We start from the raw sequence: 12,199 nt of genomic DNA on the forward strand, positions 1-12,199 counted from the left end.
ACTGTGAAAATACTGAAATTCACAATCCTTTTGTATTCACACACTGGATTCAATTTTGACACAAAGAAAACAGCAGCAGTGAATCTGAAATACCAACACTGGAACATATGAAAGGGAGTGGTCTCCTAAAGAATGAGAATTCTGGAATACATTGAACTAATGAAATAGATATGCAAAATAATTAGTGTGGTCTAACGTTAGTCTTATTATCACCAGACTATTGAAGTCAAGTTTGTGCATGTGTGTTGTTTTGTATGATTTCTATTCAGTTTTGACTCCTGGTGACTACAAGGGTATCCATGTATAGTAGTTTTCTTGGCAACATTTTCAGACATTACCTTTTTCCTGGGACTGAAAGAGAAGGGACTGGCCCCCAAATCACCCAGCTGGCTTCTCCATGCAGGACTAGAATTCACAGTTTTAGACCAATGCACCAACTTGGCTCTCATTACAGCCAGTAGAATGACTGAATCCTTAGCAGCTTGTTTATCATAAGCAAGACCAAATCATTGCCCAATGTATATGCTGGTGTAGAAAGAAAAATCTTCATCAGGGTCCAGTCCAAATAGGGAATAAACAACATGGAGACTGCTTTAGAAAGAAGGTTGTAGTTTATTGAAGAGAAGATCCAGACAGAAAGATGGCTCTGGAAAAACTGACCACATGGAGCAAAGTGGTGGGCTTTTATACCTTCTGGGGCTCTTGAGGTTGTTTCCTGTTCCTGTTTGAGGCTTTGTATTTCCTGTGTCATGTACTTTGACCTGAGTCTGAGTGTGTCCTTTTGGTATTGTTGGGTTAATCCTATTATGTCTCCTGTCCTTAGAATCTGGGTGGGGGGTATGTAGATTTTAGGTGTCTTTGTCTTCCTAATTTCTAGCTTCCTGGCTCCAACCTTCCTGAATGGATTATTACATCTGCATTTCTAAAAGCTGATTTCTGCTGAATTGTGTGTGTGGGGGTGTTTCTGCCTTTTAAAAGATCTCCATTATTCCTTTGGGAAAATATATTCTGCCTTTTTAATATTCCCCAAAATATTTCTTTCTCTGGATTCTTCCCACACTGGTTTGATTAAATTTCCAGGATTTTGCTGGAGGATTGGACCCAGTGCCCCAACTGTCCCGTTCTAAGTTTAAATGTACTTTGACTTTCTATTTTGCTTTCTTGAAGCTCCTTACACTTTATTTTGCTGCCAGCAACCACACCCTGAATTCCATGCTTTCAGTATAAGCAAAACAGTCTGGAGTCTCTCTTCGCTTCTCTGGCATTAATGCCCTTTAAAATACCTGTGCATTACCATCCAACCCCATATGCCCTTTAAATGATCCATTTCCAATACCAATGCAATCCAGGTGGTAAAACCTTTGTAAGGTAACACATTTGCTATTTATGGTATCATCAATAGTTTATGTTTAATAAAACACCATGAAGAACAAATCAGCTCTTTAATATATTCATATGCATACTATACTAATTATGGAGGCAGGGGTTTTTTTTTTTGGGGGGGAGAGAAAGAACCAAGCAAATAAAAACATTTTGAAATGTAGCAGCCATGAACGAAGGTCCCCATGTCGCTCAGAGGGAAGCCCAAGTTTCTAAACACAGGAGGTTTTTCGCGCAGAAGCTTCGTAATGACCATCAGCTTTGATCCAGCGGGATGGCCAACTCTTTCACTCGTTCCGCGTGATTCCGCAGAAGCCCCAAGGCAGCCCCGTGACTTTTGCACACAGCTTTGACAGCAGGAGAGAGGCAGAACAGTAGAGGACTCTCTCTTTTTTATTTATTTAACCGTTAAGGAAAGATCGCAACCCCAGTGACGAGCAATTGCAAACAAGGCGACCGTGTTCTTTTGCTTTTTTTTTTCTTCCCCCTTTAGCCGGAGCAGCAGGACCGCTCAAAGAGGTAGAGCCGGCGCGTGGACCTGGGGACTTTCAAGGTTGCTGGGACTGACCAAAAAACAAGTATCGCCTCCGGCTTCCAATTAGGGAATAAAGAGGGGGGGGGAGAGAATCTGCTGGACGTGGTTAGGCTGTCCTGTAGTGGGTGGCATTCCCCCGCCCCGCGCGCCCCCGCACCCTTAGAGATGTGGCTCGAGACCTCTCAGCTCTGCCCCAGAGGTAGCAGCAGAAGCAAACTCTGGCGGGCGGCCAACCCGGCCACTTGGAGATGCTTCCCACTCGGCAGCCGCCTGTGTGTGCGCGTGCGGGTGCGGGGCGGGGGGGAATCGTGTGTGCTGCCAGCGTCAGGTCCCGTCCCTCTTCGGATCCTGCCATTTATCCATCAGAAACATTTCTGCAGCGCCTCGAGCCAGCCCAAGACAGCATGTCTGGGAGCAAATACGTAGATTCAGAGGTAGGAGCTGCTTTGCATTTTTAAAAACTGCTTGACATTCCTGGCATTCGGTACCTGCTCCAGCCGTCTCGCGAGCCCTGTTGGCTCGCCTCCTATCTCGGTCTCTCCACCTCGGAGCCCCTTCCCCAGAGGGGAGGAAGTCCGGACTTTTCCGGGCAAGGGGAGGTTATGCGTGTCGGCCGGTAACTCGATCTCCTTGGCTGGGTACTTCTCTTTCCTCCCCCCACCCCCGGAGCTGGGTTGCTCAGTTTCTTTCGCCCCGCAGCAGTCGAAAGATCGCACCAGCTAGCTAGGGCGTCTCCACCCTGAGGCCAGCAGGCAAACGGCTCTCGGCGCGTAAGTGCGGGGGGGGGGAGGCTTTGCTGCTCTGCAAAATCTGTCGGGTGCAGGACCCCAGTCACACACACACACACACACACACACACCGCGTTGTGGTTATTAATTAAGGCGGGGGAGAGGATTTTTGGAGAACGCAATTCCCAAGTCCAGCGGCCACCCGTCCCTAGAGGGGTCTTTAGCTCTTAGGTGGAGCAGGTCTGTTGCACCCATCCAAAAGAGGGAAGCGCGAGGTTGGGATTGCTTAAACAGAATGCCTCGGGTTGGGCCTCCACCAGAGAGTTTTCACGCCTGAGTACTGAGATTTTGGGACTTTTTGTTTGTTTGTTTATCCTTTGAAGTAAAACCGACTGGGCATAGGAAAAGCCGATTTCCTCTTCTATTTTAGGAACGTCTCCCCAGAACTGAGCAAGATTGCAAAGCAGGTTTCCTTTTCTCTGGGCACCATCAACCAGTCAGCCTTTCCGACGTGGTCCAGTCTAAATGGAGTGACCACGCTGGCTGGGTGCTGGATATTAGAGTGCCAAGACTTTTGACAGGCTCAAAGTTGGAGAAGGCTCGAAACTTCACTTTTCATTGTCAGTTTACTTCAAATTAAATATTTTGAAGTCTCGTTCATCATTCCGCGATGTAATGAATAGTTAGTTATCGCTCTCTTCCTCCCAAACCTGCCTGCGGGAAAATCGGACCAAGACTGTCCGAAGTTGTCCTTTTAATGATTGCTGCGTGGTCTCTTTGCCACCTACCCTAATTCCTTGGAATGCTCAACTGATGCCAACCTCAGATCCTGCCTGGATAGTCCGAGGAGCCATGTTTGTAGCGGATCTTAAAACGAAATAAAAGGAGGCTTTGGGCGATGCACCCGCGTTTCCTCGAGAGTAACTTTATCAAAGGGGAGTTCATGCACTTTGCAAAATGTCGTGGGCTCCGAAGTCAAGAACCTCCGTCTAACCAAAGGATCGGTGAAGTTGTGTCTGGTTTTCTCCCACGGAGGGGTGGGCGGGTAATTTTGGCATTTATCGGCGATTTCGGCGCCCGGAGCCTGGAAGCGCCGGAATTCAAGGGCGAGGTAGCCGCTCCCTGCCTCGCGGAGCTCGCCTCTCCCTGCTTCTGCCTTTAGAAGCCCCCTGGCGGCGCGGGAAGGAATTACAGCACAGGCAGGTTCGCGGAGGGGTGTGGTGAAGGTACTTTTTTAAAAACCCAGCCTTGAGGACAGTGGCCGCATGAAGTTCCTCCTGGCTTGATCAGCTCCCCAATTCAGTCAGCAGTTCTGAATCGTCGCGGGAATTTTTTTCCCACCCCTCCCTCCCTTTCCTTTCCCAGGGACGCTCAGTTCAGGCAGCGCGGCGGACTGATCGTTTTCCCACCCATCCCCGCTTCCCTCTCTAGGGTTTTCTCTACACGGGGCCTATCCGGGAGCAAGGCAACATCTACAAGCCCAACAACAAGGTCATGGCTGACGAACTTAGCGAGAAGGAGTTCCAGGACGTCCACACCAAAGAAATCGACTTGGTTAACCGGGACCCCAAGCATCTCAACGACGAGGTAGTGAAGGTAAGAGACGCAAATCCGTTTCTGCGCTCGACCTCCCCCCCCCCCGCCCCGCCCCCGAATCGGAGTGGACGGAGGGAATTGGGAAATCCACGGAAGGTGCGCAGGCATATTCCCTCAGGGAAACTGATGACGGTTTATTTCTTAAGCTCGGGCTTTCATACAAGGCTAGAAGTTTGCATAATGTCGCTCAGGACTCACTTTTTTTTAAGGGCGATGGGTAAAATCTGATGCACGAGCCAGCAGAGAGATGCAGGATGTACACCTTTATTACGGTTAAACAATTTTGATGACAGAAGGAATCGGTTAACATGTTTAGAACGAGAAAAGCACTCTACTGCATGCATGAAGCTTTTTAATGTTTACCTTCCTAATGGATGCTTTATTTGAGTATATTATTACCTTTTAGAAATGTGACTTATTCCACAAATAATCATCCAGAAAAGCTGCATGCAACTGATGTGGGTCTCTGTTTTCTAGCAAGTTAATACTTGAATGACTTGTTGATCACCTGTAAAATGGAAACAGTGCTAGTGATAAGAGTGCTAAAACTATGAAAAAGTAAAGTATCACAAGATACATTAAAAAGAACAGTAAATCTTGTAGAAAAGTGTTTTGGTTTTGGAGGGGGTTGGATATCCTCCATAAAGTTTTTGGTATTCTGCATGGGTTAATATTTAAGATGCATGTAATTTCATTTTTTTTATACCGGGTAATTTTAATTCGACACTCACTTCTCAGGGCTTATTGTTGAATAACCACTGCATTATTTTGCAACATCTGCTCATAGAAGAGAAAACAAGTTGCTGCCTAAAATAAGTTTGGGAGGGTGTATGTTTAAGAAGAAACATGCATTTGAATATTTTCTCATTAAACATAACATTGTTCACAAGATCCTGCTGTCAGAAGATTGGAGTAATTAAAGGGGGGGCGGAGGGGAGAACCATGAATTCATTGATAAGCTAAACTAATGGAAAAGAGTAGATTGCAATATTTAATCACTTTTGGATTATTTAATTCTAAAATGATGAAATTAGGCAAATTGGTTTTTTTAAAAAATAGATCTGTATTTTCAACAACTGTAAATAGGGAGTGTCGCTTTAGAAACTTATTCCACTTTTTCTGTCACCAAAGGAAATGCCAGCAATAAGATGATATTTGTTAAAGGGGTAAAAGGACAAAAGGAAAGCAAGGATGTCAGGAAGTGTATTTAGACATTTATTTATTTATGAAATTCCTGTAATGTCCATCACACTTGCATGAATGACTCTGGGCAGTTTACAAATAAAATAAAATAAAATATAATAAAAGCCACAGTCAAAAACAAAGTTAAAAACAGGAGTTAAAAAGAACAATTGCAAAGTTAAAAGGCACACTTTGAGATGTGTATTGGAGGCCACCCATAAAGTAGGCAGAGCCTGCCAAAACAAAAATAAAATTTGAATTAAGTTAATTGTTAGGACACCTTTCACTTCTTCACCCTTTCCATCTGGTGGAAACTTCTGGAGATGGTCTAGAAGTCTCATATAAATTTTGGGGGGATTGCATATGGTCTTACATTAAAAGCCATAAATATAGCAGTGGTGACATTTTGTTCTTAACCATTGCCCAGTACAAGTAAATTTAGAATGTGATTGCATGCAGATTGGTCTTAGAATAAATCTCACCAATTCTGGATGCACAGTATTAGACTCTGATTCAGTTTTCAAAGGGTTTTCTTTAAAAACCTCACTCAAATGCAGTTAGCAACAACCATATTAAATTTTCTTTTAAGTATAAAGAAAGGGTGGGACTTGTATTCCCACAAAAAAAATGCCATGGTCTCCATTTTGTTGCTCAGAGATTTCAGTAAGTTTGTTGCTGATTAAGAGGTCTGCAGTTTGAAAAAAATTGCAAACCCATGCTCTAAATCATTAAATGATGGTCCAGATTTCTTTAACTGAAAAAAAGATTTGTAAATTTATATGATGTGGATTTACGGTTGATGAAAACACTCTATTTCCTAGCTTCAAGGGTCAGTATTTCTGCCTATGCAGGCACTGTGGCATCACAGATGGGATAGGGTGGGGTGGCAGAATTAGAATTTGTGGAAGTACAGAAAAGGACAAACCAAACCAAAATAGTGGAAGGAGGATAAAAACAATGAGAGAGAAACAGGGTGTGCCAAAAAGTGGCTTTATACTAATGCCCATTAAAAGTGGCAGCAGCAGACATTTGCACTCAATAGAGTGAGTCAGAGCAATGCTGCCACTGCAAGGGCTGCATGGTCTGTGGAGGAATCAACCAATATTGGTGCCGGGGAGGGGGGGCAGATAGATAGGAAGAAGAATAAGGATAAGGTTCAATCTGCCCTTCTTCCTCACTTTTTCTCTTCTGATACCTGAAGCAGCCAATGTACCATATATCTACAATAATGTCCAGGTCAGCCCTGAGGCCATGTATTAGAGAAGGCTGAAAAGAGTCTGGCTGGATTCTATACTGTCACATTGTGCTGGAATCCCATCTGACCTGTACTGCTTCCATTATGTTGACCTGGATTGCAAGATGTTTTGCAAAAGAATCATTTCCAGCTTCATCAGTCCAGACTGCACCTGTAGACACCTTTCCCTGTTAAAAATGTGTTCCCCCCCCAAAATGAGAAACATTACAAGAAATGACAGAGCAGAAGGACTCTTTTGAATCTGTTGTTGCTTTGGTAGTCAGACTTGGTCCATTCCAACAAATCTGGGTCAGTAGAAATTACTGGGGGGGTGGGGTGGATTATCAAAAAGAATTCTGGATATTTGCATTTGGAGATATGACTTGAGGGCGAAGGGGATATAATTGAAGTCTTGTTGGTTTAGGAAGCCTGTCCTTCTGCAGTGTACTTGACTTAAAACTGAGACATGCAACAGCTGAAAGTTTCACTTGGCTTTTCGATGGAAGGCCAGAAACTGTATGCTGACGAACAGGACCCAAAGGGGGAAAAGCTAGAAGGAAAATGGTTTGGTTTTTTATTTAATGTAATTAATTAAAATCCATTGAAACTAATTAAATACAGTTAAAGTGATTCCTCTCAGTGTATTGTAATTTTAATGTTTTTCCATGAGAAATTGCCATTTGGTGATAAATTTGGGAAGAACTTTGAAGTCTCAGTTATCAGGGCTGAAACCTATTTATAAGAAAGTTACACAGCAGTGTTCCCTAATGGACGTTTTGTAAGGGGAAAAACTGAGTTTACACTATTGTTCAAATATTGGAGTAGGCAAGATTTTTCTAGTATTTCTGAGGAAGGTTGATATACATGAGAAAGCTTTGTTGAATACTGCCCAGAGTCACTTTTTTTGTGAAATAGGCAGCTATGTAAATTTGACAAATAAAATAAAAGATTTTTTAGGCCAATAAGCAACTGAATTTGTGCTTATGGAATTTAATTTTTCAAGTTTCTATGAAGGACTTTTATGAAATTGAAAGGGACTCAAGTTGATTCTGGTTATTTTTGTTTTAGTTAACTTTATAAAATTGTAGGTAATTTGTAGTAGAACAAGAGTATATAAATAGTGACATCTGTGAGGAAGTCAAGTAATCAGATGGTGGTTATGTCTACATGACTGAAGCTCTACCACATTTGATATGCATGTCACATCAACACATATACCAAAGCCTCAGGGCTTTGATTGCAGAGTTATGACCTCCATCTTGACATCTTTGACTCATCCTGCAAACACCCCTGGTCCCTGTATATATATGGGGCATCCATTACAATTGAATAATTGTAGATATTTTTCAACTGAATTCAAAATCTAGTATGTTCATATTTCATAGGCTTGAAGTAGTTCTTAAGCTAGTTCATATCCTGAAAGGAAATTATATCATTCACAGTGTTTGTTCACAATGTTTTGCTCACAATGTCTTTCTTGCATTATTAGATTTATTTTGTCTCAAAGTTAATTCAGATGTTTGCATAGCACAAGTGGTTCAGTGAAGTGGTTAAGAACATATATTACTTAAGAGATTGTATATTTGGATGTTTCTGCATGTTATATGTTTCCTAATGCCAGAACTCACTTCCCTGAGATTCTCTCAAGGATTTTCTTTTAATTGATTGCCAAATGAGCAATTATCACTGTCTACTATATCTGTATTCTATAGTGGTACACTGAAGTGAGCCTTGTCACATTTCTCCTCTGGGTTTCCATTAATTCTTAATATTTACGAAAAGGATGAAAAACTTTCACTTTGTCCATCAAAGAATCCTTAATACGATTGGCCAAAGGGCCTTCTAATCTAGACCCTTCCACCAGTCACTACAATGTAGGTACCTCTTCTAAACCCAAAATCATCCAGCAGAATTTTCCCCACAAGTCAAATATTCTGAGTTCAGCCATTGCAAATCAAAATTGAGAGATAGTCTTGAATCTGAGACTGTTCTAGTATACTTTTAGGTGGAACTAAGCACCACTAAATACTGAATTTCTTTTGAAGAACAAAACACTGAACTGGATTTGGATTTTTCATCATAAGGCAACATTGTCTTAATAGTTAATATTTCTTGCAGAACAGTGCATGAGAAAGTAGCTTAATACTGCAACATAGCTTTTTTTTAAGTTGAGAAGAGAAAATAGGCTTAGAAAGAAGGGAGCGTTTCGGGAATTCAGAGAACATACTTCCTAGCTTGTTCTTCAGAGCAGCTGAAGGTTACAGAGCAAGAACATCTTACAAGGCTTAGTGATATAAGGAAGGCGGGATGGGATCTACATTGGTTTCTAAAAACATATCCAAACAGAAATAGATGGATACTACTGGGAATAAAAGGCAGTTCACACGAAAGAAAAATAAGAGCAAAAATGCATATTTTAGAGGAAATGTTTGCAAACTTTCCTCTAGAGGGAAATCAAACATGTCAGTTACATCCAGTGTCTTAAAGAAAAATGGGAATGCTACAAATAGGTTCAAACTATGGATCCATTAAATACAAAAGGTTTTCCTCTCCCATCTCCCTGTGCTCACATGCTACTGGTGAGGCATTTCAAAAGTATAGTCTCATCTGCTGCTTTTTTTTAAAATAAAAAAAAAAACTATCGTGTTGGGGGAGGGAGGTTTGCAGCATTTTCTTTTGAAATAATTGTTCTTTCATTCAGATAAAACAGCAGCCAACTTTTCATCCCCTTTAAGAATATTTTAGAACCAGATCCAAGTTACAAATATAAACTGGGTGATGTTATGTAAAGCTTATTTCAGATTGCAGTGATTAGGGGACAGACCTAATTTGTGGTAAAGTTTTGCATCCAAATTGAAAGTTGCCATTCTATGCAATTGCATCAGGGCAGGAGAAACTTCAAAATCAAGAATAGGATAGGATAGGATAGGATAGGATAGAACAGAACTTTGGAGGTCTTCTAGTCCAGTCCCCTGCTCAAGCAGGAGAACCTATACCATCTCAGGCAAATGACTGTCTAGCCTCTTTTTAAAAACTCAGAAAAGAGCAACTAAGATGATCAAAAGCCTGGAGACTAAAACATATGAAGAATGGCTGCAGGACTTGGGTTTGGCTAGTCTAAAGAAAAGAAAAAATAGGGGAGACATGATAGCAGTATTCCAGTATTTGAGGGGCTGCCACAAAGAAGAGGGGGTCACGTTATTCACCAAAGCACCAGAGGGAAGGACGAGAAACAGTGATTGGAAACTGATCAAAGAGAGAAACAACCTCGAATTAAGGAGAAACTTCCTGACAGTGAGGACAATTAACTGATGGAACAGCTTGCCTCCAGAAATCGTGGGCACTCCATTACTGGAGATTTTCAAGAAGAGACTAGATAGTAACTTGTCTGAAATGGTAGAGATTCTCCTGCTTGAGCAGGGGGCTGGACTAAAAGACCTCCAAAGTCCCTTCCAGCTATATGCTATTCTATCTACAAGTGGTTGCAGACTTACTTTCTGCCCAGTCTAATAGGGATCTTGAAGTAAATGTTACTTTTGAACTGCAATTGTTTGGAATCCCGGTAAATACTTTCAGACCCTGAGTAAAGGACAGAGAAAAAGTTCTCCTACCAAAGTCTGGAACAATAATAGGGCAAATTTGCTGTCTTTTCAAATGTATTTCAATTTCTCAATCTAGCCACAGCTTGGGTATTTTCTGATTGTCTCCTATCTATCCTACCAGCAGATGCCCTCTTTAAACATTTACCTGTAACAGCTCATTCTGTAACTGACCAGGCCCAATCCTGCTTAGCTTTCAAGCCCAGACTAGGTTAGTTGGGTGTGGTCCATAGCCAAGTAGGTGAATGTATGTAACTTGCTTGCAAATATACCCATTTATGACTGAGTTCCAGTTTTAAATAAGCATGCATGGGATCGTTAATTAAGTTAAATGATAATAAAATACATAATATTTTTAAAAGAAAGTTCTAGCAACTGTCACATATCTCATTGACTTGAAAGGCACAATTCCCTTCTTGTGAGAAATTTCTGCTTATATACTTGTCTCTCTTTTTTGCAACTACACTTGTTTTAAATAAACATGGATCTTTAAGGCACAGAGTAGACCCTTATTTGTCTTGTTGTGATATTCTTGACTTCCTTGAATGTTTGATCCACCACAGCCATTTTAGGGTTATGGAATTACAGATGTGATAATCATTCAGCATGGCCCCTCCAAAAATATGCTTTTTGTTTTCATTCCAGTTATAGGGGCAGCTTTTGAAGGTATTCCTGTCAGTTCATTTTTCACGTTTCCTTCATAGGCATCCATTGTAAGCCACAAAGTTGTTTAACATAATGGCACGCATATTATAATGCCATGATGAGAAATGATGCAAGTACATTTATTTATTTGAGTCCTTCCTTTATTATTTTTATAAACAATTCAAGGCAGCAAACATCTAATTCTCCTTTCTCCTCCTATTTTCGTAACAACAACAACCCAGTGAGGTGAGTTGGGCTAAGAGAGTGTGACTGGTCCAAGGTCCAACAGTTGAATTTCATGGCTAAGGCAGGATTAGAACTCATAATCTCCTGGTTTCTAGCCCCCCTCCCTCCCCTTCTTCCTCTTCCTCTCCCTCCTTTGCAAGATGACATCAGCATTCTTGTGACATTATTTCCTCTCCCTGCTCTCCTACCATCATATGCCTCAGTTCCTTTATTCAGCAAGTGATACTCCCGTTTCCCTGAAAATAAGACCTAACCAGAAAATACGCTGTAACATGATTTTTCAGGATGCTCGTAATATAAGCCCTACCTCTAAAATAGGCCTCTGTTAAGATCATCAGCCAGACGGATGCATTCAGTACCGCATTTCCCCCAAAATAAGACCTAATCGGAAAATAAGCCCTAATGCATCTTTTGGAGCAAAATTAATATAAGACCCAGTCTTATTTTCGGGGAAACACAGGTAGCTTAGCTCATGCTGTAACTTAGAAACTGGTGTTTGGAATTTAAAAGAATATAGAGCAAAAGTGGTGACAATACTTGGCCCAGTGTTTATGTGTTCCTATAAATCATAGAATTGGAAAAGACTGTAAGGATCTCTTAGTTCAACCTTTTGCAGCCCACAGAACCAATTAGATCTTCCTTGAGAAGTGGCTATCAAGACTCTTCCTAAAAACCTCTAGAGATGGAGAATCCACAGCTTTCATCAGTACACTGTTCCATTGTTATTTAGACATAAATAATTTTATTTTCTTACTTACACTTAAATGAAATTTTAGAAAGCATAATTCATACCTATTGTTTCTGATCCTAAGTTTCTGTAGCAACAGAAAATATATTTCATGGAAGCACCTTTGGAATCTTTATCATTACAAAGTAATTGTTAAGGACTGTATTTAGAATCTATTGTTTTGAAGATTGCCCCCCCCCCATCTCATGAGGGATCCTGGGCCACCCTGCTCAATTTCCTACAGTACTCTAGAGCAAAACCATATCAGTCCAGAGGGCAGCATAGAAATTTAATAAATAAATAAAAATAAAATAAATAACAAAGGAA

General features: G+C 41.2%; 1 protein-coding gene across 3 annotated transcripts in view; it reads left to right on the plus strand.

Annotated features, from left to right (window-relative positions):
• Positions 1-1,856: 1,856 nt before the first annotated feature.
• Positions 1,857-12,199, plus strand: part of CAV1 (caveolin 1) — a 58,839-nt gene continuing 48,496 nt past the window's right edge. Inside the window, exons 1-2 of one of the 3 annotated variants that reach the window (XM_015816439.1) lie at positions 1,857-1,899; positions 4,075-4,239. In XM_015816439.1, coding sequence (XP_015671925.1) covers positions 4,138-4,239 — 102 coding nt within the window. In that variant the 5' untranslated portion in view covers positions 1,857-1,899; positions 4,075-4,137. Of the gene's footprint in view, positions 1,900-2,219; positions 2,350-2,622; positions 2,686-4,074; positions 4,240-12,199 lie in introns of those variants that run through there. The other 2 variants (XM_015816437.1, XM_015816438.1) reach the window with 2 other exon arrangements.

This window comes from Protobothrops mucrosquamatus, unplaced genomic scaffold (genome assembly GCF_001527695.2).
Source record: "Protobothrops mucrosquamatus isolate PMUCROS unplaced genomic scaffold, P.Mucros_1.0 scaffold452, whole genome shotgun sequence".
NCBI lineage: Eukaryota > Metazoa > Chordata > Lepidosauria > Squamata > Viperidae > Protobothrops > Protobothrops mucrosquamatus.